This window comes from Phalangium opilio, unplaced genomic scaffold, assembly GCF_054372755.1.
Source record: "Phalangium opilio isolate 3A_F unplaced genomic scaffold, DU_Popi_V2 ptg000013l_1, whole genome shotgun sequence".
In the NCBI taxonomy this organism is placed as follows: domain Eukaryota; kingdom Metazoa; phylum Arthropoda; class Arachnida; order Opiliones; family Phalangiidae; genus Phalangium; species Phalangium opilio.
In genome coordinates, this window is record NW_028324148.1 from 3,101,967 (window position 1) to 3,128,363 (window position 26,397).

The following is a 26,397-nucleotide window of genomic DNA, read 5'->3' on the forward strand; positions in this document are numbered from 1 at the left end:
GTTGGGTTAGAAAATTACTTAAAACTTTTTGCTGGTCAGGACGGGTAGGGTTTTCATACCGTCTACCCTGGTAGAGATTTTTATTATCTTCAATAGGGCAAGGTCGGGCCCAGGTAGGCTTTTTTGTGATCTTCAATGGGGCAGGGTCGGGCCCGGGTAGGCTTTTTTGTGATCTTCAATGGGGCAGGGTCGGGCCCGGGTAGGCTTTTTTGTGATCTTCAATGGGGCAGGGTCGGGCCCGGGTAGGCTTTTTTGTGATCTTCAATATGGCAGGGTCGGGCCCGGGTAGGCTTTTTTGTGATCTTCAATATGGCAGGGTCGGGCCCGGGTAGGCTTTTTTGTGATCTTCAATATGGCAGGGTCGGGCCCGGGTAGGCTTTTTAGTGATCTTGAATAGTGTAGGGTCTGATAAAAAAATTTCTAAACGCGCGGTCCGACCAAACAATTTAGCGTTGCGAAAATTCAACTCAGTCTCACGAGCTTCTGGTGGGGCAGTGGGAGGAGGTTGCGTCAAGATAACCCACAATATATGGGAATGGACCATTTCGATGAAATAAAGAGGTAAAAACATGTGGGTCAAAGTTTTCCTTCCATCTCACTTTATGGTGCCTGCGCTGTAATCTGTTATTATATTTTTCAAAAATCCACTGGATTTTTCAACGTGGTTTAAACCGGTTTAATCCAGGTGGATAAAACCGGACTGGATACCAGCGTGCCAACCCTGATGCATGCGCATATACACCCGATGGAACTAAAATGAATTTAATTCCCGGGAGCGCAAAGATTGCATCTTTGCAAGCAAACAATTTCTTTGACCTATAATGAAATAATGGTCAAAGAAATTGAGCACCATACGCGAACATTCTGTAAAATATTAAGCACCTATTTTAGTTTAGAAGAACCAAATACTTTCAAATCCCCGAAAATTTACTTTTTAAAGGGAATTGTAGTTTTTTTTCATTATTTTAAATTATATTTATCACGTTATCAGCTAATTAATAGGAGAATTTTTTGGAAAAGGTGGCAGCTAACTATTAGGAGAATATTTTGGAAAAGGTGGCTGCTAATTAATAGGAGAATATTTTGGAAAAGGTGGCAACGAATTATTGGAACCATTGTTTTGGAAAAGGTGGCAGCTAACTATTAGGAGAATATTTTGGAAAAGGAGGTAGCTAATTAGTACGAGAATGTTTTGGAAAAGGTGGTAGCTAATTAGTAGGAGAATGTTTTGGAAAAGGTGGTAGCTAATTAGTAGGAGAATGTTTTGGAAAAGGTGGTAGCTAATTAATAGGAAAATAACCTAATCGAACCTTACCTACCCGAAACCAAAATATTAAAATCTGGGAGCACGGCAGTGCTCCCAGCCAAGTCGAGCACTGACACCCTTTTCTCGAAGCAACTCACGACACTTTTAAGCCCACTGTAACTTCGTGATGGGTATAGGTAAAAGTCTGAAATTTTGCTTGCCGCGAGGACTGTCAATCCTAGCTATAGTTTCCAAATTTCAAGTTCCTACCGTATATTCTTTTCGAAATATCGAAGGTGAAATTTACCTTATTTTGTCACTCACTCACTCACTCACCGATCATCAAAATTCTAAGGTACTTCTAGGGTAGATAGAAACTTAAAATTCAGGATTTAGTTTTCATTTATTTTATAAAGCACAGAAAAATTAAAACATCCCGAAATTTTTATAAAATTGTTCTTTAGTTCTTTATTTTAAAACTAGATGGCGCTGCCGTCTTTTCAACAGAAATAGTGTATGTTCTTGATGAAAGGACGTAATGGTCCAAAGTTAACCGAAAGTTAAATATATATTAAAGCTAATAAGAGTAGTAGTTTAAAAGAAATGTGTCGTAACTGATGCTACATTCTTATATTAGGATATCGCGTACAATCGTTATTGCATATTCTCTGCGGGTCGAAAGGGGTAATTCAGCGTAAATAAGGACAAACGTTAGCGATTATATTGGCAAACGAAGTACCACGAGAGGGTCTTGTTTTAATATAACTACCGAAGTATAACGAGAGGGTCTACAAAAAGAAGTGAGATCCTATGAAAAACATTAACATGTACAAAAATGGGCCAAGCCTCGCCTCGTGCCCTTTCCGCCGTAAAACGTTCTGAGATCCCATGTAGAGCCAAGTCTGCCTTTTGTTCTCATTCAATCGCCAATTGAACAATTACGTTATAAATTAAGTCCTTTTTCTAATTAATAACCAATATTCTTTGATTCTATCATAATTATACATCTTTGTTCGTATCAAAAATATCGTGACTTGGCAAACTTCCAGTAATTTTGTTATTTCACTAAAAACCACTTCTTAGTAGAAAATAAAAATTTCGATAAGATACTAATATAATTAAATTAAATTAAATATTAGGGGTTTAATTGATCCCAATTCATGAAACAAGGCTTAAAAAACCATATATTGGCAATCTATTGTAGTAGTCTTTGTCTCTTCGGGTGTTTTTATCATTTGTGTGAAAATATCTCGTTGATAGAAAGAGAAAAACCTTACGGAAACATTTTAGTAAAATAAATTATCAAAACAATGGTTTTCGGGGCCCGAGGACCCCAAATTAAAAACCAAACAAATCTCAATCTAATGTAGTTATATAACAATAGCAACTTATCGACGTCTCTGGAGCAGAGAGACAGACAAAGACTTGGAAATATATTAAAGATTGACCCACGAAATTATCTCAAGGCACAACTAATATTTAAAAAATGTAAGTTGAAAATAATTTTAATTGAATTTAGCCTGGGTTTAATATATTATAAATGTTACAGGTCAAGTTACAATAACACAAATGAACTCCATGTTGGTCTTTGCGGGGTAGGTTAATAAAAACATGATTGCCAAATCAGTATTTGAAAATTTTCAAAATTTGTTATGTACCAAAGGTGTAACATCTCTCTTTTTAAATCTTTTTATCTCTAATTTTTAATTTACGAGAATTTTGATAATAAAAAGGCAAGGCGTTACGCGATTGGTCGGAGCACCTTCCTTAAAATTATCCTTAAAATCTGAACCTAATTTGAATTTTAAAATCATTCGGAAGTATTTCCTGAATGTTTGACTATGCAGACCTGTCTTATAATTAGTAGAAGAATAGATAAAAAAATCACTTGATTTTCTCCTTCACCCTACCCTTAAATGTGTTAAAAATGCGTTTTACTCAAATGTTCAGCCTCATTTGTCTTGTTAAAGCAAATAAGTAAATTTCTTTAAAGAAATGAAAAACGCTCTTAACCCCAGAAATTTTCCGATAAATCAATCGGCAGCCATTTTGAAATCTCGAGATTTTTATAGATAGTTTTCAAAAAAAGGGACAGAGAATATTCCTCCTCAACTCTTAGTTCTAACCTCAATGTAGAGTAGTCGGCATTTTCTATCCATTATCCACAAGTTGGTGGATAACGGATTATTTTTAAACAAAGTTGTGGATATAATAGATTTAACATGTAAGTTCTGTGGATAATTGTCGAGTATGGATAAAGATAAAATAACGTGGATAGTGAATAGATAATTCGGAGCTCTAAGTCAGGCCATGTTTGTCGAGTACCGTTTCAAACTGATCTGAGTCTTGGCTCCCAACAGTAAGGAAAGGGTTAAAGTCTCTTTAGTCAAAACGTTTATATTGTTCACATTACAAACTGCCCATTTCGTGAAAAATTTACACGGACTATTTAAACGACTGTATTTTACAGCATCAAGAAAACATGTTCGACGAAAACGCTCATTTAAAACCATCCAATAGGAACTTAAACCTGTTGTTAAATAATATAAGGTACAATGTAGCGTTGATAAAATTCAACAAGACTGGTTTCTAGTTCGTTCCAAGCATCGGGATCAAAACTAATTCTTTCCATATAGACGTGACTAGTTTCTTTGGTACCAGTAAATATCACAAAATCTGCCCAGGGCAGATTTTTAATTGCCATTTCCCCTAAAATCTGATAATAATAGATGGAGCTTCGCTTTAAAAAGTATTCGTAATTTTTCCTCTCTACACAAAATGTTTTGAACTGACTAGCAATTTTGGTGGCAGGCATGTTACTAATATCTATTTTGTTTAAAGATGATGGACATTTAACCTCTAAGACTCCTTTTGAAAACTTATTAGGGTCCATTACAATTCCATCGGAAGTCGCTCCAATAAAATTGTACTTGGTGTATAGTGTAAGGCCCGTTTCTTTAACTTCGAATCCAGTTAGATCCTTGTACCTCTCTATTGCTAACGGTTCCAAGTCTATTCCTCTCTTAATGGCCTTTGGAAGAGACGAATACATGTCCAGTTTTTGTGGATTGAGAATTTTTTCAATGATAGATTTTGGAATCGTCCTGCACTTGGCTTTCGCAACAAGTCCAAAGCGAGGGGGTAGCCACTACGTGTACATTTGGTTTTGTAATATTTAAAGTATTAAAAAATATCGAAAAGTAATGTGAAAGCAATACTCTGCTGCGTTCGAGCCCCTTGAGATTAACTTCACTGCGCCCGGAAAAAGGAGAGAAAATGTGCTGCCGCCTAGGTGCGAAAGCCTGCAATTCAATTTTTCCTCTAACGGTTTTTCAGTTCTGCCCTTTCTCCCACCCGTTTCCCACGGCTAGGCAAAAACAGTTGTTCCCCTCTTGCGAGTCAGTTTTTTTAGGGGGATTCGAAGAGGGAAAAATACAACTGTCTTCCCCCTCCTACAGCGCCCTTTTTCTCTCTAGCCGAAGCCCAGGCTCTAGCCAGGGAGAAAGCTCTAGCAGATCTTTGGTGACGCGATATGCTATACATGTTTCTGTTTATAAAATGAGGAAGAGATGAGTGTTTGCCTAAAGACGATCCGATGTAACGGGGCTCCAGGAGCCCAGACAACCCGTCTCTCTCTTTTCGTAATGCCCCTATACAACTAAAATATTTTTTGGTCGCTTTATAAATAGAATAATGGCATCCCATGCTAAAAGGGGGTACTGCCATTACTCTATTCGATAGCTTCAGAGTAGCTATAAAAATGTTTCATTATAAAATTATGTTTTACTTGCCAAAATGTTAAAAAAATTTATCAAAGAGGCAAATAAGGACATGCACTTAACAAATCCTTTTTTCACATCAAATTACACAATTCCTACAAATGAGATTGAACATGGAGCAAAAAAAATTATAATTTATTAGTTCAAATTGCAAATTTACAGTCGTAAAATTGAGTTTTTATCATTCAATTTAATCCGTGCACAGTCTGAAATGAAATATTTAAGTAATAAGTTTTATTCAAAATTATTGTGTGTAATCGGCAAGACTTGTTTACAATATCGGAATGAATTAATTTGGTGAAGTTGGCATTCTTACATAATCCCTCCTTGCGTGGTGAATTCGCTTCCGCTTTGGCTGTATGGACATTGTTCGCTCTGCCCCGAGGCGGAATCGGGGCTAGCGGCTGCACATATGACTGTACTTAAAAGATTACAAGTATAAGTCCTACCCTTGATAATGCTAATTTGTTTAGACGTAACCCCTCATTGCGGCGAATCTAAGAGTGATGAATGGTAATACCCTCAGTTTCTCCCGATTTTTGTCTAGAACGGTAAAAGAACAATGCCGATAGTTTCCCTCTTTTTATCAAGGCCATGTCGGACAGGTTGGAGGGTAGGCTGATCTACACTTCTATATAGAAATTAATTAGTTTCTAAATAAGGGTATACATACCCTTTCTAAAAATTCTACACTATCCCTGAATAATATAGGCTATATTTTATTTTCATAAAAAGGAGTTTTTAATTCGAAATGTCAGTATTTGTCGGATGAAAAGCGCCGATTTTCTGCTTCATCGGCGTGCACTCACGAAATGCGTTAAAAAAATTTGCAATAAATAATAATAAAAATATTAGTCATAAGTAGATCTAATATACTATCTACAGTACATACATACGCTAAAATTTACCCGTTGTTTCTTATAACATTTTGATTTGAGTCCTAATTATGCGGGAGTAAATTCCCGGGTAACGGCTATTGTAGAAACTATTTTTCAGCGTTTTTAGCCACATCGTTTGATGTACATCTAACGATGGGGGTATAGTTTGACTTGGTCTGAAGTAACGTTCGTCTTTTTAAAGGGAGAGTGAAAAGATGGATTTTTGATTTTCAAAGGATCGGGATTATTATTTGTCTATAACAGTGCATTGCAAATGTACTATGCACATATTTATGAACGCACGTAGACTGAAAAGGGATAAATTGTGTTAAAGGCCCACTTCCATCGAAAAGAGTTCTAGCGAACTGAAAACCGAGCATCGAGACTAACAATGGGGCGACCGTGCCCATTTTTGAAGCCCCGCTGGGGAAAACGCTGGAAGGGTTCTAACAAACTGAAAGCCATGCAATGTGGTTATAGCGAACTGAAGACACAATAAAAAGCCTTTCCTCTCGAATTTTTGCTTTCCTCTAAAGGAAATTCTCTATTGTGTCTTCAGTTCGCTAGAACCACATTGCATGGCTTTCAGTTAGCTAGAACCGGGGCTAGAACCCTTCCATCTTTTACCCCAGCGGGGATTCAAAAATCGGCACGGTCGCTCCATTGTTAGTCTTCATGCTCGGTTTTCAGTTCGCTAGAACTCTTTTGGATGGAAGTCAGCCTTTAAGGTGATATTTTTCAATCATTGGTGATTTTGAAGGGGGAAAGCTTATGATTTATCTATTACAGTACAATGCGGATGCACCGTGAAAATATTAATGAACAAATAGTAATATCTGTGTGTCTTATATGAACACACAAATTGGTCATATTGCCATGCCAAAATGAGAAATTTCATTCTCTCTTTAAAATTTCTCTCATTTCAAGCCATGACTATACTAAGAATCGGAACAACTTTCTATGCAATAAAAAGTTCAGAGTTTACACAAAGAAAGAACTCAAGTTTGGATGTTTTACAGAATTCTTTCTCTTTCAAACGCTTCTGCGCATAAGTCCATGTTATAAATTTATAAGATGCGATATGTATGCATCGGCATAAGTCTATGTTGTAAACTCATCGAGGGGATATTTTAAAAGAAAGTACTAGCTTGACGCCCCGGATATTTCAATTATAACGTAAGTAAATTGATTGAAGTAAGGATTAAGGGTTATATTTTTTTGTTAGGACATCGAGGGGCTATTCACTCTGATTTTCTGTACGCCTGTTAAGAACGGTAAGATGTGGCTACTATTACGAGCCCAGACCTTGGATCGTTTTGTTGCGGAAATAACAAATACTTGTTTTTTGTGTTTGGGTTGTTTTGAAGAAATGAAAGCGAAAACGAAAGTGAAGTTGTACACGAGCACGGCAAATTTTGTTTTTGGAAAACACCCTTGATTTCACGGGACACTAACAGTTACGGACTTTCTATAAGTATTTGTTTATTATTATCACTTTCCTTTTTGGACTTCACTTTCACTTATTTATTGGGCTCTTGGGCGAGGAAGAGCTTTCACTTTATTATTGGGCTCTCGAACGAGCAAGAAATTTCACTTTATTATTGGGCTCTCGAGCGAGCAAGAAATTTCACTTTTTTATTTGGCTCTTGGGCGATCAAGAACTTTCACTTTTTTATTGGGTTCTCGGGCGAGCATTATTGGACTGAAGTGGGAGAATATTTTTCGGGCACAAGGGCGTGCAATTTCATTTTCAGTCTAATGATGAATGTTTTTTTTATTTTACTCATCTTAATTGAAGTTAATTCTCAATAAATTTTTCAAGTTTTAAAAGGTTGAGTTGTTTGGAAATATTCTAAAGAATAACACGCAACATTATCCCCACGAAATCACCACAGCTATAGCTTACAATATTTTAAAAGTTTTCGCGCTTTTTAGCTGCACCGAATTCACAGCATAAATACACTAATTAAAAACGGGTAATTTGTTTTTCCCTCAGTTCCTCCTTTGAAGGGCCTTCAGTCATTCCCCTGGTTTTTGATATCCGAAGTGGATGATCCTCTTCCAGAGGAACACGTTGTTTTAAATTACCCTAAGATAATTACGTAACAATGAGGATTTTTCAGTATCTAATCGGTACAATGTATATTACCTTGAAATTCTCCCGTTGCTCAAATATGCAAATCATTAAGTCTTTTATATAGGTATACTTTTTCTTTTCATATATTGGGACTATGTACCAAGCCTTAGTGCGTTTACTATAGGCACGCGTATCCCTGTGAAGTTTTTCATATACGGACAATTTGTACATAATTTGATTTATTAGAAATGATATATTACCTTGGTTTTCCATCTTTGGTTAGTGCCTTTGGTCGTCCGCAGTGTTTATTGTGGTCTATAGCCGCAAGCTTAACTCTAATTTGGTAACCCCAATATCTTTGAAAAATATACCAATAAACAATGAACATTCTTAACCCTAAATCTATTTCAGCCAGTCCTACCCAAAAGCGATTCTTTTTGGGGCGTACATAAGAATCAGCCTATGGTAACTTTCGAGAAACCCGGTATGCCTAAAAATGTTTATGTTATCTTTCAAAGAATGGTACAGTTGAAACATAAAATTACGCGTTTTGTTCAAGTACAAGTTTTTACCTAAAATTTGTGAAATATACCATATTCTTCAATAGGTATTTTCGCAAAACTTCATTCCTTGGTTTTATAAACGTAGGAGTGTTTGGTTTTAACCACGGGTGTTTTTCGAGCTGCTCTGGTGTTAAAAGGTCATGGTCACAGTGATTGTACATGCCAATTTCCACGTGCCACTCATGTTCATTGACGACATGGTGCAGACAAGTCAACCACAAACACTAAATACGTTTCAAGTTACAACTTACATACCTCGTAACTTTCCATAACATCAAAATACCTTCATTTTATACACGTTGCCCTCACAGTTTTTAGAGCACCACCAGAAATGATTCCTAAGTAATGGAGCCCAGTGACTTAGGTCTCGGTGTTCTTTGCATTTTAGCCCAATCTTTAACGGATTGAAATGAATTTATTTAATAAGAAACACAAAAAGACGGATTAAATGATTTATAGATTCACATCATTGATTCTTTTCAAAATAATTTTCCCCCCGTGCCATGTATCCCAGGAATACTTGACACCTGGCAAACAAGATTCCTCTTTTCCTTAGTATAATAAAAAATTCTTAAGTTTCTAAATTTCTTAAAAGGTATCTGTACACAATATCACCCAAAACTAACTTAGTTCTCCAGAAATTGCTGAATGGGCGTCAGTAACAACTTCCACTACATTAACACGGTGTTGAGACCCTAACTCTACAACTTCGTTGGCGGCAGCTTTGAAGGCTAATAGCTCCATGTTTGGGCTTTTACCCTGGGCATGCCTCACATCTCTGTTAACAACAGATACAATTTTCCTGCTATTTGTATCTGCCAAAGTGTACGAGCAGAACATTGCGCAATGCCCAGGGCTATCCATTCTACCATCGCCAGCCAATATCAGGTCTTGACCTGACAATTCTTCAAAAGTTTCTTTTTGAGTTTTTTCCCAGAAAAGATCCACCGCTGGCTTCATGAAATGTAATTGGTAGCTGCATATCGAAAATGTTTAATTTAACATCTAAGTCTTAAAATGTCTAGAGTATAGTAGCGGAACGTTCCGTATATAGGAAACAGTTTACTTCTAAAAACATATTACTGTAAAATGGAAAGGAGATAATGCCTATCTAATATCAAGGTGAATTTATAGAATTGATTTCACGAAACTAAATTCAATATTAGCAAAATGTGCCTCAATAGGTTGAATAAAATTTAAAATTGATTTTCCTATATGAATCCTGCACCAATTTTAAAATCAGTAATGAAACCTAGGAAATTTAGAGTCAGTATTTTGACTAAGGACAATCGGTAATCGGTGCACAAGAAATAGGAGTGATTAGCCTCTCGATTTTTCTCAATCGAAAATGCGAGTCGGCCTACTCTTTGTCCATGGGGGGTTCAGGGGTCCTTAATTGCACCCATTAGAGTGTGTGTGTCGGGTCGGCTCCCACTTTTGAGGAACAGGCCAACCTTTTTTTTTAAACCTTAGTTGAATCCCTATTCCCTCGTTTTACAACCCAATTTGCGCTTAAAAAGGATAAGAGCTAACACAAGGGTTTTATTTCACTGTACTGAGTCAGAATTCTATCTTTATGTATATAGGCTGACTTTGGCTTTGGCACTTATTTGGAAGGGTGGCAGATAAACTTTACGATAGATTGGAATTTGTTTGTGGAAGTGAACATTTCAAATGGGTTCGTGCTAAGCGCCAAAAGACTTGCACGTGTTTTCAGTCGAAATTTATGGGAATTTTATGACTTTTTTTTTCAAGCTAATTGAAAATATAAGCTAAAAAGTACAAAAAAAGAAAAAAAAATAAAAAATAGGTTTTTCTTGTCCCCATTTTACCTTGAAAGCTGTATTACACCAAATTGTAGATTTCACATATCCTTTATAAGCTTCACTACTGATCTCGCCTTTTAAAGTGCTATTACGCTAAAAAAAATATAATTTGCAAAGTAGAGGACTAATTTACGGTGCTTGCGAAATCTGAATTTTCAGCAACTCTTGAAGGTTGTCATTTTCAGATTTTGGTCCTTATAGTTAAGACATATTATAAAGCCTTCTTCGCAAAAATGAATTTCCCAATTGCAATGGGTCTTGGGACCTCGGACCCTTTCGGGAATTGTTGCTCTTGCCGTTCAGTGTGCACCCGTGCGACTGGACGGCTTTCTTGCCCTTGTAAGGCTAATGGGGTAGAATGTAGCGATAGGTGCAGCTGTGGGGTTGTGGGAAAAAAGGTCCTAGTGTGCCAAAACCAGGCTAGACCAAGCACGTCAAGTGCGCCAGCCCCGGAAATAACCGTGCCGCGGCTTCCTCCGGCCCAAGAACTTCCGCTCTTCCAAGAAGAGGAAAGGGCTAGTGAGGAGTCCGAGTCGCAAAACGAGGAACCAAATGAAGCAAGCACGGAAGAAGAGGATATTGTTCAGGTAATATAATTCTCCCCCCTCCCCCAGGAAATGGTTTTAAATATATATTTTATAGCCCACTACTAGTAAGAGGAGGCGGACCCGCGGTAGCCGTGCCCCAAGACGGCCTTTTCAAAAAAGAGCCCCAAAATTTCAGGGGGACCCCGCCATGAGGAGGGCATTTTTGGAGATGGGCATCTCAGATGAGCCGAGAGTTCTCTCGACCGAAACGGAAACGTCTAAGAATATCGATGTGTGTATTTTCTTCTACTGATTTACTAAATATTGTAGGATGTTATTGACAAGCTAGACGTTGATACAAAGGATCAACTGCTGCGGCGACTAGCCCGAATGGTCCCGGAAACAGAAGCTATCCTTAGAGATGGTAATGGGCCCATATTTCGTGTAAATTTTAATTTCGAAGCATTGTAAAAATTTCAAATTATTATAGTTCAACGCGGAAATTCCGAGGGGTTAGTCACTTGAATAATCAGGTGTACAAAACCGCAGAAATCGATTACTTGATTTCTAGAATTCTTTGAAAATCATCAGTAATCAAAATCATTTCTGTGGGTAATCAAAGGTAATCAGAAATCTCCGATAATCACTGGAAATCACGTGAAATCTTGAGAAAATTAGAAATAATCACATGATTTACTAGTAATCTTTTGTAATCACATCGGTATTCACGCCTTTCGTGAAATAATCACGCATAATCAATGGAGGAATTCGAAAATCCAAAATAAAAATCATAATCAGTTGAAATAGAAATAATCACTGTATTCATCGAAATTCACGAGGAATCCAGTGGTAATCACGGCATTCACCAAAAAATCACCGGAATTCAAACGGAAATCACAAGTAATCCGCGGCAATAACGGGAAATCAGTCTAAAGATTATGGATAATACCTAAAATAATCGTAATCACAAAAATCAAGGAATTCGTCCAGTAATCATAGGAATTCATATAAAAATTCAGAAATCAGTAATCAGGTGTACAAAATTTTGGCGAATGACTAGCCCATCGGGAAATTCTCACCGAGTTGACGTTGAGGTGCAAAGTCCGCCCAACTTGGGCGAGCGTCAATCCCCTCCACCCTCTCCTCCGGGTGACCCGCTGCGAAACTGCGTTTGCGGGCGTTGTGAAAGGATGCCCACCGAGCCCGAGAATGTCTGCTGTGGAAACGCAGTTTGTACCACCCTACGGCCACGATTTAATTTGTTTTGCTTAGAACCTTTGGTCCTGGTATTGACGATGCGCCTTAGAGGCGAACTAATCCTGGAAAGAGGGTTAGACATAGATAACGAAAATCTCAGATTTCAGGCTTATGCTAATCTATGTCTAACCCTCTTCGGGTTTCTTGGCCTAGGCAACAGAATGGTTTTGCCGGCCTGTTGTGTCGGGCGAATTCGTAGTGAGTTCCCCAGTCCGGATGGAGTGTATCGCGGCTTTCAACCCGGAAGATTTCCAGCATAATTTATCTTATAACTGTATATATTTTCTGTTTTAGTTGTATATATTTTGTGTTTTTGTTGTGCATATTTTGTATTTTTGTTTTGTACGTATTGTATTTTATTCTATATATTATCTATTAAATAGTATATTTTCTGCACATTTAATGGTGTTTTAGTCTTAACGCGTGTATTCAGCACCGACGATTTTGACCAGTAATATTTAGCATACTAGGCCTAGTAGATAGGACTTACATCAAATTCTCAAAAATAAATAGGCGAAAAAGGGACTTTTTATGATAGAAATAGGGACCAAAATCTTTAAAAATAGATGGCCCAAGGGCTCGGCTCCTAATAGAAGACACATCGTACCGCACTCAACGTGCATTTTAAAAGGAAGGGAACTATAATAGTAAGTTCCCTTCAAAATGACTCTCACCCCTCGACAATAAGAATTTCACGCTCCCCTGTTTCAATATTCAAAGAAATCAGGGGAATTTTAAAAGCAAAAGCAAGTATGTACTGACGTTATTTTTAGAATGGTCTTAAGGCGGTATTTATTATTAGAAGTTGCCGGTATTTCTCCACAAATCATAAGAATTTTAAAAGCAACAGAAAGTAAGTACTAACTTTTGGCCCTAGATATTTTATATTTCATTGAAAGAAGGATTACGGGTAAACATTTTAATACTGTTTAGGGTAGGGCATGTATAGGGGTTATTTACCAAACGTTTCTGTACGCATATTAATTAGAAGATCGAGGGGCTAGTCACTCATTAGGGTAGGGCATCGAGGGGTTATTAATCACTCAGATTTTATGTTCTTGTATTAAGGGTTAGGTATGCGTTACGGGTAATCGTTATAGCGCTGTTAAAGGCTGCGCATCGTGGGGCTACTCACTTAAGTTTTGTGTTTGTGTCATATTGTTACAATTATAAAGAATACTGTATTAAGTATGGATTACGGGCAATCATGTTAGCACTATCAAGGGCCGCTTCTCACTCAGGTTTTCCCTATTTTTTTATTATTATAAGAAATTTCCTCTCCCAAGCAACCATGATGAGAGGGGAAAGGCCCCATAAACTTTGTTATAGGGGTTTCGAACGCCAGCACCCAAGGGGAGGCTTTAATGGTTTTGTGTTTCTCTTAGATCTCAGCTATCCCTTGTACATTTTAGAATGCTTAAGGCTAAGGAACGAATTCTGTTTATCTTGGCATCCAACGGCCATAAATTTAAACATAAATGAATAAACATAAAGTAGAACAATGTTCATGCACAACAATTGGTTGAAAAGTATTTTAATTTTAGTTTGTATTTTTCTACACTATACCAAAATCATCTCATCTTAAAAACTCCTAGCAACTAACAATTAACGCATCGAAAATACGGAGGTGACAGATTGGGGAGGGGTTTGAAAAAGTTGGTAAGCCTTTTATGCAAGAGGGCGCAAGTACTTTGTACTCTTCGTATTTCTCATTTTTCCCAGTTTCCCAGTTTTTAGTATGACCCAACAAACTTATTTATATATATATATATAAAAGGAACCTCACCGGAAAAAGGTGTCTTTTCCAAAAAAATGCACATTGCAATGTTGCATAAATAAAGCCACTTTGGTAAACTGGTTTCCAGAAAGGACAATGCCACTTGCCAAAGTTAAATTTCCCGTATAGGCCATGAAACATTGGCTGGCTCTCCCATTTTCCCTATATCATTTTTGACATTCGATCACAAATTTTTTCTTATGTTTTGTTTTCTAAAGTAAAATGTATATAATCAAACTACCTTTGCGTGTTTTCCGCCAGTACCCTCGCAACATTTCCACGTGTAAATAAGGGCAGTTCCTCGCTTGTGAATTTTGTAATCCAATTTTGCCCGACAATTTAAACATTTTTTGCCATAAGCTTTCTGAACCAGAGAAGTTTAAAATGGAGTATACACAAAGGAGAGATTTTCGTTCACGATCTTTTTCGCAGTTTGGTATTTAGGCTCCTGTGGGGGAGTCTAAAACAATACATTTCCAACAACACATTTTTAAAGCTGCTGCGAAATGTTAATTTTAAAATTAATATGAAAATTACTTCAGTGTATTCAATAATTAAATCTTCATAATCCGATTCGATTATAGCATCTTCCGTAAATTCATTTTCAAAATTTAGATCTGAATGCTCATCTTCATTACTGAAAAATGTTTTTTATCGAAAAAATTCATACTAATAAATTGAAATGCCCTACTCAATATTTTCCATAAGATCTCCTATAGCTTCCTGTTCAATTGGGTCAGCGTCTCTGTCAGTTATTTCCTCTTCTCTAAGTTTATAATTTTTCATAATAATTTAATATTATGAATGTTTTAAATTAATGATGTTTACATTTCATCATCATCATTTTGTTCTTCTACACTTTCAAACAAAGAACGCCTAGACCTTTTCCTTGAAGGAGGCTCATCCTCTGTAGAGGTACTACCTGCCTTAGGTGTATCTATCAGTGATGATTCCATGGCCAAGCCAAATTTTTTATATAATGGTGTTTCACATTTGTCTGTAGTTTAATAACAATGTTATAAAACATGTTGAATTACAAGCTAGATGTTAAATATGTACCTTTTGGCTTAGCGTGTGTATATCTTGCAGTATTGGCTGCAGTAAAAAACGGTGAAGTCATCATTTCGAATGTGCTTATTTGTTCAGTTTGCACTTGTTTGTCAATGACACTAATTTCAGTTTGAGTTGATTTGTGGTCAACCTTTTTAGTTCAGCATGAATATGCTCATTTTAAAAAGGAAAAGCTAAGTAGCCTACTAGTAAGAACTGTAAATCTTACCCTAATTGGTTAAGTAGAAATGTAGCAAATTTATCATTATTTGAACCCATACCCATCCTAGCTCTCTCGGCTGTCCACCGTTGAAATAATAATTTCGAAAATTGCATTCTATGCGTAGTTTCTGGTAAATCAATAAACTGAAGTAAAATATAGCTAACCATAATTTTGAGCATGCATCTAGTTCTTCATTAATATATTACGAATTTTTCAATAAATCAATATAGAACATGGCAAACCTTTGGAAGCCATTTCAGTTAGATTTTTAAAAATCAAACTCTATAATCCCTCTCGAATTTTTAATATATATGAATTCCTATTTATAAAAAAAACGGAATAACAAAGCGTTTAAAATATACAATATAATGAATGGTAATATAATTACTTACTATTTGAAATGGCAGCAGTAAATCCTCTATTGACAGAACAACAAGTGTTTCTAGTTTTCACGGTTTCACCAACAAATTTCGCGCCGCGCCCGAACGAAAAAAATAACTAGCGTTAAGCCGTTAACCGATATCGCGTCCGACCGAAAGAAAAAATATAACAAGCCTAAACAGAATCGTTCCTAAACCAAAACGGGTCATTCCTATTTTAGAGGCCGTTTTCCATAGTGGTAAATTTTTTAGAAGGATGGTAGTAAAAATAGTAGTATTCCCCCTACATAGAAAAGCAAAACCTATGATGGAGAAAATAGTATGAATTGCTACATTGTGCCGACTAACCATAAATTGCCGCCTTTTCCAAAATATTGCTTTCTAACCATAAATTTCCGCCCTTTCCAAATTATTTCTGACTAACCATAAATTGCCGCCTTTTCCAAAATATTGCTATATTACTGTCTTTTTCCGTGTAAAGAGGCGCATTTAGCCTTTCGTTAATAAACAGGAAAAATGAAATGGGGTAATGCACTGGCCTTTTAACAAGGCGTTTTAAGTGTTCTAATTGCGAGGCCAGTACAGAATGAACATGCAAAACGAAATGTTGGAATAATACATTGGCCTTTTAACTAGGGGTCCTAAGAGACCTAATTGCGAGGCCAGTACAGATATGCCCTTACGTTCAAACGAGATTAGACCAGGTTAGGTAAGGTTTGGTTTAGGCGAGGCGGGTGAAATTTCATGCCGGGCCTCTCAAGTAGGCGTTGGTAGTGGCCTACTTGAGAGGCCATTAGAAAATAAACATGCAAAACGGAACCGTGGACAATTACACGGGCCTCTGAACTTAGCGTTTGTAGTGGCCTACTTAAGAGGCCATTAGAAAATAAACATGCAAAACGGAACCGTGGACAATTACACGGGCCTCTGAACTTAGCGTTTGTAGTGGCCTACTTGAGAGGCCAGTAGAGAATAAACACGCAAAATTAAACTAGGGACAATATATGGGTCTCTTATCCATGTTTTTATCGTCGGCTACTTTGCCGTTCGTAGTGGTCGGCATTTGGATAGGATAATATCTGTTTGTTTTATCTTTATCCATAATTTGAAATTATCCACAGGAAGTCTATGATTAATGCAATGTAATCACGAATAATTATCTGATTATTATCCATGGATAACTGATTAACCAAAATTCTGTGGATTATCTTGTCCAAACGCCGACCACTAGCCGTTCGTGAATAAATATTAAAAACGAAATGGAAGTATCACATTGGCCTTTAAACTAGGTGTCCTAAGTGGCCTAATTGCGAAGCCAGTACAGATATGTCCTAACGTTCAAACTAGATAAGTATAGGTTAGGTTGGGTTGGATTGGGTTGGGTTGGGTTCGGTTGGGTTGGGTTAGGTTAGGTTAGGTGTCGGGCCGCTCATCTTCGCGTCAGTAGTGGCCTATTTGAGAGGCCAGTAGAGAATAATCAAGCAAAATGGAACCATGGACTATTACACTGGCCGCTCAACTAGGCGTCTGTAGTGGCCTACTTGAGAGGCCAGTAGAGAATAATCAAGCAAAATGGAACCATGGACTATTACACGGGCCGCTCAACTAGGCGTCAGTAGTAGCCTACTTGAGAGGCCAGTAGAGAATAAACGAGCAAAATGGAACCACGGGTACAATTACACTGGCCGCTCAACTAGGCGTCAATAGTGGCCTACTTGAGAGGCCAGTAGAGAATAAACAAGCAAAATGGAATCATGGAATATTACACTGGCCGCTAAACTAGGCCCCAGTAGTGGCCTACTTGTGAGGCCAGTACAGAATAAACAAGCAAAATGGAACCATGGACTATTACACTGGCCTCTCAATTAGGCGTCAGTAGTGGCCTACTTGAGAGGCCAGTAGAGAATAAACAAAGAAAATGGAACCATGGACTATTACACTGGCCGCTCAACTAGGCGTCAGTAGTGGCCTACTTGAGAGGCCAGTAGAGAATAAACAATCAAAATGGAACCACGTGTACAATTACACTGGCCGCTCAACTTGGCGTCAATAGTGGCCTACTTGAGAGGCCAGTAGAGAATAAACAAGCAAAATGGAATCATGGACTATTACACTGGCCGCTAAACTAGGCCCCAGTAGTGGCCTACTTGAAAGGCCAGTACAGAATAAACAAGCAAAATGGAACCATGGACTATTACACTGGCCTCTCAATTAGGCGTCAGTAGTGTCCTACTTGAGAGGCCAGTAGAGAATAAACAAAGAAAATGGAACCATGGACTATTACACTGGCCGCTCAACTAGGCGTCAGTAGTGGCCTACTTGAGAGGCCAGTAGAGAATAAACAAGCAAAATGGAACCACGGGTACAATTACACTGGCCGCTCAACTAGGCGTCAATAGTGGCCTACTTGAGAGGCCAGTAGAGAATGGTATGTTATCGATTGGGCGTGTTATCAAAACAGCATTGTCCAAAACGGCTTTTACATAAACGCGTTTTCCATTATAGCCATTTCTCGATTTAGCGCATTTTGATTACAGCGTTTATATCTTGAGCGTACGAAAGTACGCCTTTTCCAAAATATTGTTGTTTATCTTTATTAACTTCCCAAAATAATATGCCTTTTCCAAAAATTATATTTTATATTTACTTCCGATATAACATTACTTCTTTTTGCATAATATTGTTCTTTGTCCTATATACTTAATATAATATGATTTCCCTCCCTATCAATCACAGTTTGGGCGGAAACAGCAACCGCTGTATTGGGAAATAGCGCTGTATTGAGAAACGCGGAAACAGCAACCGCGGTTTTGCTTCCACGCGGTTATGCAAACCGCTGTTTTGGGAACCGCTTTATTCTAAAACGCTCTTTTGAAAACCGCTCAACTACCCGTGAACCGTAGAGAATAAACAAGCAAAATGGAATCATGGACTATTACACTGGCCGCTCAACTAGGCGTCAATAGTGGCCTACTTGAGAGGCCAGTATAGAATAAACAAAGAAAATGGAACCATGGACTATTACACTGGCCGCTCAACTAGGCGTCAGTAGTGGCCTACTTGAGAGGCCAGTAGAGAATAAACAAAGAAAATGGAACCATGGACTATTACACTGGCCGCTCAACTAGGCATCAATAGTGGCCAGTAGAGAATAAACAAGCAAAATGGAACCATGGACTATTACACTGGCCGCTCAATTAGGCGTCAGTAGTGGCCTACTTGAGAGGCCAGTAGAGAATAAACAAAGAAAATGGAACCATGGACTATTACACTGGCCGCTCAACTAGGCATCAATAGTGGCCAGTAGAGAAAAAAACAAGCAAAATGGAACCATGGACTATTACACTGGCCGCACAATTAGGCGTCAGTAGTGGCCTACTTGAGAGGCCAGTAGAGAATAAACAAAGAAAATGGAACCATGGACTATTACACTGGCCGCTCAACTAGGCGTCAGTAGTGGCCTACTTGGGAGGCCAGTAGAGAATAAACAAAGAAAATGGAACCATGGACTATTACACTGGCCGCTCAACTAGGCATCAATAGTGGCCAGTAGAGAATAAACAAGCAAAATGGAACCATGGACTATTACACTGGCCGCTCAATTAGGCGTCAGTAGTGGCCTACTTGAGAGGCCAGTAGAGAATAAACAAAGAAAATGGAACCATGGACTATTACACTGGCCGCTCAACTAGGCATCAATAGTGGCCAGTAGAGAAAAAAACAAGCAAAATGGAACCATGGACTATTACACTGGCCGCACAATTAGGCGTCAGTAGTGGCCTACTTGAGAGGCCAGTAGAGAATAAACAAAGAAAATGGAACCATGGACTATTACACTGGCCGCTCAACTAGGCGTCAGTAGTGGCCTACTTGGGAGGCCAGTAGAGAATAAACAAAGAAAATGGAACCATGGACTATTACACTGGCCGCTCAATTAGGCGTCAGTAGTGGCCTACTTGAGAGGCCAGTAGAGAATAAACAAAGAAAATGGAACCATGGACTATTACACTGGCCGCTCAACTAGGCATCAATAGTGGCCAGTAGAGAAAAAACAAGCAAAATGGAACCATGGACTATTACACTGGCCGCACAATTAGGCGTCAGTAGTGGCCTACTTGAGAGGCCAGTAGAGAATAAACGAAGAAAATGGAACCATGGACTATTACACTGGCCGCTCAACTAGGCGTCAGTAGTGGCCTACTTGGGAGGCCAGTAGAGAATAAACAAAGAAAATGGAACCATGGACTATTACACTGGCCGCTCAACTAGGCGTCAGTAGTGGCCTACTTGGGAGGCCAGTAGAGAATAAACAAAGAAAATGGAACCATGGACTATTACACTGGCCGCTCAACTAGGCATCAATAGTGGCCAGTAGAGAATAAACAAGCAAAATGGAACCATGGACTATTACACTGGCCGCTCAATTAGGCGTCAGTAGTGGCCTACTTGAGAGGCCAGTAGAGAATAAACAAAGAAAATGGAACCATGGACTATTACACTGGCCGCTCAACTAGGCGTCAGTAGTGGCCTACTTGGGAGGCCAGTAGAGAAGAAACAAGCAATATGGAACCATGGACTATTACACTGGCCGCTAATTTATATCTATTTTGAGAGCATTTAGAGTCCAAATGGATTTTATTTTTTGGAAATATTGTAGAGAAGATTATATTAAACGCGGTTCTGGTGCTCGAAAACCTCTTAGTGAAAAGCGATTATTATATTTCACAAAAACGTCTGTATCTACTGCTTGAATATTATGGCCTCCAAAACCGATTTAATACCCCATACATTTATACAAATTGAAAACTTTCTGCCTTTTCCAGAAGTTTTTAATTGGTCATACGACTGACTTGTAAATGCAGTTTCATACTGCGTTTAAGTCGATCAAATGATCAAATGGCCTACTTTGTATGCAGTTTTACACTACATGCCAGAACTACCCTCACTTAAACGGGTATAGTTCTGCATGTAAGAACTGCCCTAGCGACAGGGGATTTCGTTCCCTCAAGGCGGAACCTTGCTATAAATATAGCATTAATCACTAATAGTAATCATGAATTAAATATACAGTAAAACCACATGAAAGCGTTTTAGTCAGATTTTAGTTATCCATAGTATTTTCTCCCTCATCGGTTTAGCTATTCCGTTCTAGGAAAAATACTACTATTTTTACTACTATCCTACTAAAAAAATTTCCCACTATCGAAGGCGGCCTCTAAAATAGGAAAGATCCACCAAAACTTTCCCACGCTCGGAGCCTCGGATGGAGAGAGAAATTCAAATAAACCCGGTACGAGAGAGAGGAAAGACGCGAGATTTTTCAAAATTCGGACCCCCAAACCCAGCGCTTCTGCAAGCCACGGTTTCTGTTATATTTCTCAGTCCCTAATGTAAGGTCTTTGTACCACGTGACTCAATTGGCCAATGGGGGCTGATGTACATATTTCAAATAAAACGTACACGCCCCCTGAAGGTCTCGCCATCTAGCGTTAAAAATCGGTACTTTACGGAGTAGAGTATTCCTTGAAGTATATTCGAAATATTGAAATATTGCAAAATATGGTGTATTAAGTGTAATACATGTAATACGAAGAGTATACTGAGAATATGAAGAGTATGATGTAAATATTCGAAGTATTTCGCGAATCGTTACGAATATTAAGAATCTTAGTGTAATATTTTATAAAATCGAGAAGTCTCGCAGAATTATATGTTTCCATCCCATATTATAACGGTGGGAAACAGAGTATCTCGGATTTTAGTCCAAATTCCCGAACTTTCTCACGGTAGATACCGAGCATATAGCTTTACAGAGTAGGAGATTTGTAAGGCAAGGTTTTCTATTGGCTTAAGCTGTGATCTGACGTTTAGTTGGGGAGTTTCACCCCTTTTCCACCTACACTTTAAACGCCACATACTGGTAAAGGGATGCTTTAAAGAGAGAGGTTAAGCAAGATGCTTGATTCCTAATTTAATGTTCGGGCGCACATGATCATTAATTCCTGTGATATTTAACATCACTATAAGCTTAAGCTCGCTTGACGTAATAAAGATATGAATACGAAATCATATCTCTATTACATAAAGTGAGCTTGAGCTTACAGACGTATTTTCGCCCTTTACTTAATCTGTCTATTATCTATACGTGTTAAAGGCTTGTAATTTTAGTCTCGATTTATTTCGGTCCTCTTGACTAAGCAATGACACTAGTTTTTGCGAGTTTTTCGAACAAAAAAGTAGCATTGCGCCCATCAGTTCATCGAGAATCTATACTATCGTTTGAATAGATTTTGTAATCAGATTTTAGGCAAGCTCTAACCTAAACCTCGTCAGGGTTAATATTAACGGCTAATCTAATCACAACCTCAATCTAGACCTAAATATGGAGCAGGGTGGCTTAAGGGTTGGTTTTTCAAGTTAATAACTAGGTTTTATTAAATTACGATCCAACTCACATAACTCTTAATTATAACTTGGCTGTAATTATGAGCCCATGAGCGCCTTAGAAAAAAGCCAAAATTTCCATGAAAACACGATCGACGAACCATCAGTTTTTCTACCCAAAAACAAAGTTATATTCTACAATACCATAGAAAAGGTACAAGATAGTACGTATTAGATGGAAGTACTAATATCGAAATATTGCAACTAGTAAGTGTAACACATAGAGATGTGAGTCGGTAATTTGACGTCCGTATATTACCAGTAATTTACCTAATACCGAGTAAATTACCGTTTTATATCTTACCGCAATTTTACAATGGCAATTTACTGGTAAATAACGTGGTAAATTACCAAACATTTTTATAATGCATTAAAAGTTCATTTTACACTTAAATGATCAAGTATTTCTGTGTTTACTTCCAAAATGACTCACCAGACGCTATTCGCTAGTCAGTACTTACAAAGTTGCGCTAGAAATTAGTCTTTTTTAATAAATCTTTAGTTAGAGATCAGATTAGAAAGGCCACTGCTGCCGCTTTGGTAGCAAAAGCCGCAAATACGTGTAAAGCAGTCAAAATAGTGCTCACAATTAAACGTTGTTTAAAGTAACGGATAGTAAGCACGGGAAAATTAAATTACCAAAAATTACCAATTGAGTGGTAGCTTTTGTTTTCCCAAAATTTCAATCGGTAATTTATCGGTAAATTACCGTTTTTAGAAAATACGGTTATTTCACTTATCTAGTAATGAATATGACATGAGTTATTTGAATTTTTAAAGTAAATTGTAATAACGCGTGGTTCAGAATTATCTAGAGAACTCTAACGCGTTGAATTATGTTTTTGAGTACCTTCAGTCTTCAGAGCTGGTGTAATATTGGATATAACGGATTGAAAAAGTAAGTATATTCGTAGTATAGTGTAATATTTGAAGTTGGGAGAATATTCCATAAATTGTGTAATTTCGAAATATCCAGTAATATTTTGAATTTTTCGTAATATTTGGAAATATCGCGTAATATTTAGAAGTAAATTCGTAGTATGAGGAATTATCGTGCAATATCTGGAAGTATATTCGTAGAATCGTGTATTATTTGTATTACCAAGAATTTCGTAATATATTCGTAGTACCGAGTAATATTTAGTATGGTGTACGTTGAAAACGCTAATGGTTTCCCCCTTGGTCCAAAGTTGGAGCTGGTAATTCTGCCAATTCTTAAATCTTTCCATAAATCACAGTTTGCTAGAGTTTTGGTGTGCTGCTCAATAAATTGAACCTCTTCCAAACTTATTTTCTGTACATTTATGTCTATAAAAGCTCTTTCATCGGTAGAATTTCCCAACTCGTTTTTTATTTTGAAAATGAATTTCTTTGCATGAATTACAGCGTCAACTTTGCTAGAAATTTTTAAATGAGATGGTTTGGAAGAGTCTGGTAATTCAGCAATTTCAAAATCAGTTTGGGCGAAAGATGGTACTATTTCTGGAAATTCTCTAACGTTGATATCGTTTCCAGCATCATCTGATCTAATATCAATTTCTATAGCAACTTCAGGCACCATTTCTTGAAATTCTTCAATTAGAATTTTCCAGAAATATTGAAATCCAGTTGGAAAGATTGTCATTAGGTCTTCAACTGCTTGCCTATTTTTCACAGGATCAATTTCTCGATCACAAGCACGGCATCCATCAAAATCAAACTTGAGGTTGTTAGCTTCTTCGACAATACGTGTAGCGTCATTGCTCAATCGTGGTCTTTTAAACATCTTTGGCATAATTATACTATAGGTTGGAAATCTTGAGAACGTGGCTGATTCCACACACATGGCTTGGATGTGCATGCTGATTCTCCAGAACTTTGGCGTTCCAGACTTAAAGCCTCCAAGCACAGAAGCAATGCTCCGATATGGCTACATGATCCAGATAAGCCTCGAGCACATTCACATGCCCCGCCACGGATTTTACCATTGGTTTTGATGCAAACGATAACATTGTACGCCAGACGCTTTTGTGATGCAAAACACTTTGACTTTACGTACACTAAAGTGGCTGAAATGTTATTATTTTGGTCTTGACCGTCTTGGTTACCTAAGCCTTGGGGTCAACTTTGTCTTTTATCACAGTGAAACTTTTCTAAAGCTTCGATGTATTGAATTTTTTTCCAGTTGGATTTAAAAACTATTTCCTTATCTTTCAATATAAGTTTCAGTTGCGGAATGGTGTATTTACTATACATTTTGGATATAACCGTACTGTTCACAAACCCTCCATTCGAAAATAAGGTAGAATCGCGCCGAGGCAAGAAAACAAGCTACATCGCGCCAGTAGCGTCGCTAGGGTTTGAAATGGGGGGAAGCTAAATCTGGGCAAACTAGTTATTTTAAGAACTTAAAAAAAAATTGCATAATGGGTTCATTGGAAAATGTGTAGACCTTAAAAACTATCCGTTGTGTCAACGTGAAATTATTCGCATTTTAAAGATATACAACCTTTTATTGATAAAGAGTACGGAACCGATTATGAAGGATTTTCACTCGTCTTAAGTTTATTTTTAGTTTTGGTTAGCTTTTAGTCCACACTATTGGGACTCCCTTCGAAAGAACATGAAACATTTTACTTTTCTGAATCTGTTTTTTTCTTCAAAATTGTACTGTTTGATATTGAAATTCATCTCTGCAGAGATGAAACTTAACGAATCTATCATTATAATTTTTTATATATTGCTACAGAATTTTAGGTTGCTAACAGCAATTTTTTGGTAGGGTTTACGGATTATTTTGGGGGGACTAAGTTTGGAATTTGGGGGGCTATAGCCCCCCCAAAAAAGGCCTAGCGACGCCACTGCATGATCTTGCTTTCTGCGCTGGCGTGAATAAATTAGCGAAAAGGCTCATTTAAATTTGGGTAGGGACGTTAGGGAGACGAGGTAAGAGGGTAGGGAGTTCCAGAGGGGAATTGACCGTCGAAAAAAACGAGTGCTTCAACGGGAGGGTGGGTGAAAAAGCTTGAAGGAATGATATTGGGTGGAATGGTTTGATGGGGCACGTGAAAAATATTTCTCACCATTGGTGTCCGATGTTTTTATCATAAAATTTTCAAAGCCATTTAACGATAAATATATTTTGAATTCAGTTATTACAAACGAAATTAAAAAATGAGTCTTATAGTTTTTAAAATTATAATTATTACGTCTATCAGTACACTTTCCTATATAAATGCCATACTGATATTACAATGGTCGAATCGCAAGTTTAAAAGAAAGCATCAGAAGTGGATCATATTACAGCCATAGATATAGTAAAACTATAAAGGGTCTAGATCCACTTCGCTGGCTTAGGCTTAACGAAAAAACGCGGAAGGGGCAACGAGCAGACAGCCGCTATTTTCTGGGGGGCCGTATAAAACGCCATCTATCGGGGACAAATTAGCGGCCAAAATTGGAACTATCATAAGGATGCGTGGCATCTCCGAGGGTTTGACTTATTATGCCCTATAGGGAGTTAACATAGAGTGCCACTCATCCTTATGATAGTTCCAATTTTGGCCGCTAATTTGTCCCCGATAGATGGCGTTTTATACGGCTACCTCCAGAAAATAGCGGCTGTCTGCTCGTTGCCCCTTCCGCGTCGACCTCCCATAATATATCTATGATTACAGCTCCCTAGAAGTACAGGACGATATAACATCGCTGTGCATCAGCATTGTCTCCCAGCACTGAAGTGAAAAGGGTATATGCGAAACGCAGCGGCGAATTTGTGAACTAAACCAGAGGAATGATTTTGGCGCGAAAGAAATAATAGTAGAAGTCCACTTTATTTTTCCGATTTTAAAAAATAACTGGCGGTCTTTAAGTATTTCGCGCAATTTTTAAACGCTTGTGTTGAAAAGGAAATTAATATGAATTCAAATGTTCAAAATAGCCTTCATCATGCTAGAACATTTTAAAGCATCCTACACACCGCTGAGTTTCCACCGATTTAAAGGTTTTTAGCGGGGATATAGTTGGACCGTCTTATTACAAATAATAGGTTATGTGCGTCGACATAGAAATCTGATTTCCTTTTTTAAGTCTGAGAAATTTTTTCAATGCTTTAATGTTTTCCGTTTGTGAAAGATGCTGGTCAATATTTTTCAGTTTTACAAAACGTTTTAGTAGCTTTTAATATCACACAAATCGTGTTCAGATGTGTCTTTCATTTGGACATGCGACGATTGTAATTAGTTACATTGATCCTAGGTGTTTTTCGTAATTAGCAAAGAAACATAAGCCATTCTAAATCAAAATTATAACGCGATAATAAAATTCACACTAATCACGACACTGACGGCGGTCTGACAGCCATTACCATCAACTGGAACTTCCGTAGGCTA

The 26,397-nt window shown here is 37.7% G+C and overlaps 4 protein-coding genes and 2 long non-coding RNA genes across 7 annotated transcripts; all 6 read right to left on the reverse strand.

The window, feature by feature from the left end:
- Window positions 1–3,782: 3,782 nt before the first annotated feature.
- On the reverse strand, window positions 3,783–4,298 carry LOC149707800 (uncharacterized). Its single transcript, XM_089863803.1, has one exon. The coding sequence runs from the start codon at window positions 4,296–4,298 to the stop codon at window positions 3,783–3,785; it is 516 nt and encodes a 171-aa protein (XP_089719929.1).
- An 845-nt stretch (window positions 4,299–5,143) lies between these two features.
- On the reverse strand, window positions 5,144–6,293 carry LOC149707801 (uncharacterized). The gene is made up of 2 exons (XR_016379856.1): window positions 5,342–6,293; window positions 5,144–5,231 (listed from the first exon to the last, which is right to left on the reverse strand). It is a non-coding gene; the product is annotated as an uncharacterized LOC149707801 (long non-coding RNA).
- A 209-nt stretch (window positions 6,294–6,502) lies between these two features.
- On the reverse strand, window positions 6,503–8,452 carry LOC149707802 (uncharacterized). Of its 2 annotated transcripts, XM_089864102.1 has the most exons (4): window positions 8,402–8,452; window positions 8,241–8,336; window positions 8,053–8,176; window positions 6,503–7,992 (listed from the first exon to the last, which is right to left on the reverse strand). In XM_089864102.1, exons 1-4 carry the CDS (start codon window positions 8,428–8,430, stop codon window positions 7,870–7,872), a joined length of 372 nt encoding a protein of 123 aa, XP_089720228.1. In that variant the 5' UTR covers window positions 8,431–8,452; the 3' UTR covers window positions 6,503–7,869. The 2 variants fall into 2 exon arrangements, with proteins under 2 accessions (XP_089720228.1, XP_089720234.1); XM_089864108.1 differs by having other exon boundaries at window positions 8,241–8,425.
- Window positions 8,453–8,462: 10 nt separating this feature from the next.
- LOC149707803 (uncharacterized) lies at window positions 8,463–14,047 on the reverse strand. Its single transcript, XM_089864096.1, has 5 exons — window positions 13,940–14,047; window positions 9,170–9,519; window positions 9,009–9,094; window positions 8,827–8,937; window positions 8,463–8,767 (listed from the first exon to the last, which is right to left on the reverse strand). The coding sequence occupies exons 1-5, from the start codon at window positions 13,984–13,986 to the stop codon at window positions 8,549–8,551; spliced, it is 813 nt and encodes a 270-aa protein (XP_089720222.1). The 5' UTR covers window positions 13,987–14,047; the 3' UTR covers window positions 8,463–8,548.
- A 262-nt stretch (window positions 14,048–14,309) lies between these two features.
- LOC149707804 (uncharacterized) lies at window positions 14,310–15,121 on the reverse strand. The gene is made up of 5 exons (XM_089863804.1): window positions 14,990–15,121; window positions 14,759–14,927; window positions 14,622–14,696; window positions 14,468–14,567; window positions 14,310–14,390 (listed from the first exon to the last, which is right to left on the reverse strand). The coding sequence occupies exons 1-5, from the start codon at window positions 15,051–15,053 to the stop codon at window positions 14,310–14,312; spliced, it is 489 nt and encodes a 162-aa protein (XP_089719930.1). The 5' UTR covers window positions 15,054–15,121.
- A 95-nt stretch (window positions 15,122–15,216) lies between these two features.
- On the reverse strand, window positions 15,217–15,742 carry LOC149707805 (uncharacterized). Its single transcript, XR_016380580.1, has 3 exons — window positions 15,596–15,742; window positions 15,446–15,522; window positions 15,217–15,330 (listed from the first exon to the last, which is right to left on the reverse strand). It is a non-coding gene; the product is annotated as an uncharacterized LOC149707805 (long non-coding RNA).
- Window positions 15,743–26,397: the final 10,655 nt, after the last annotated feature.

Bases quoted from the DNA above. Each gene is read 5' to 3' on its own strand.
- LOC149707803 (XM_089864096.1), bottom strand. From the start codon at position 13,986: ATGCAACATTGCAATGTGCATTTTTTTGGAAAAGACACCTTTTTCCG. The intron at 9,520-13,939 runs GTGAGGTTCCTT...TTCGATATGCAG, and splicing joins GGAAAAGACACCTTTTTCCG to CTACCAATTACATTTCATGA. The intron at 8,768-8,826 runs GTATTTTGATGT...AAACGTATTTAG, and splicing joins GCAACGTGTATAAAATGAAG to TGTTTGTGGTTGACTTGTCT.
- LOC149707804 (XM_089863804.1), bottom strand. From the start codon at position 15,053: ATGATGACTTCACCGTTTTTTACTGCAGCCAATACTGCAAGATATACA. The intron at 14,697-14,758 runs GTAAACATCATT...TTATAAACTTAG, and splicing joins CAAAATGATGATGATGAAAT to AGAAGAGGAAATAACTGACA. The intron at 14,391-14,467 runs GTAATTTTCATA...GTATTGTTTTAG, and splicing joins TAATTATTGAATACACTGAA to ACTCCCCCACAGGAGCCTAA.
- LOC149707800 (XM_089863803.1), bottom strand. From the start codon at position 4,298: ATGTATTCGTCTCTTCCAAAGGCCATTAAGAGAGGAATAGACTTGGAA.
- LOC149707802 (XM_089864108.1), bottom strand. From the start codon at position 8,368: ATGTTCATTGTTTATTGGTATATTTTTCAAAGATATTGGGGTTACCAA. The intron at 8,177-8,240 runs GTAATATATCAT...AAAACTTCACAG, and splicing joins ACCAAAGATGGAAAACCAAG to GGATACGCGTGCCTATAGTA. The intron at 7,993-8,052 runs GTAATATACATT...TAATTATCTTAG, and splicing joins AGCAACGGGAGAATTTCAAG to GGTAATTTAAAACAACGTGT.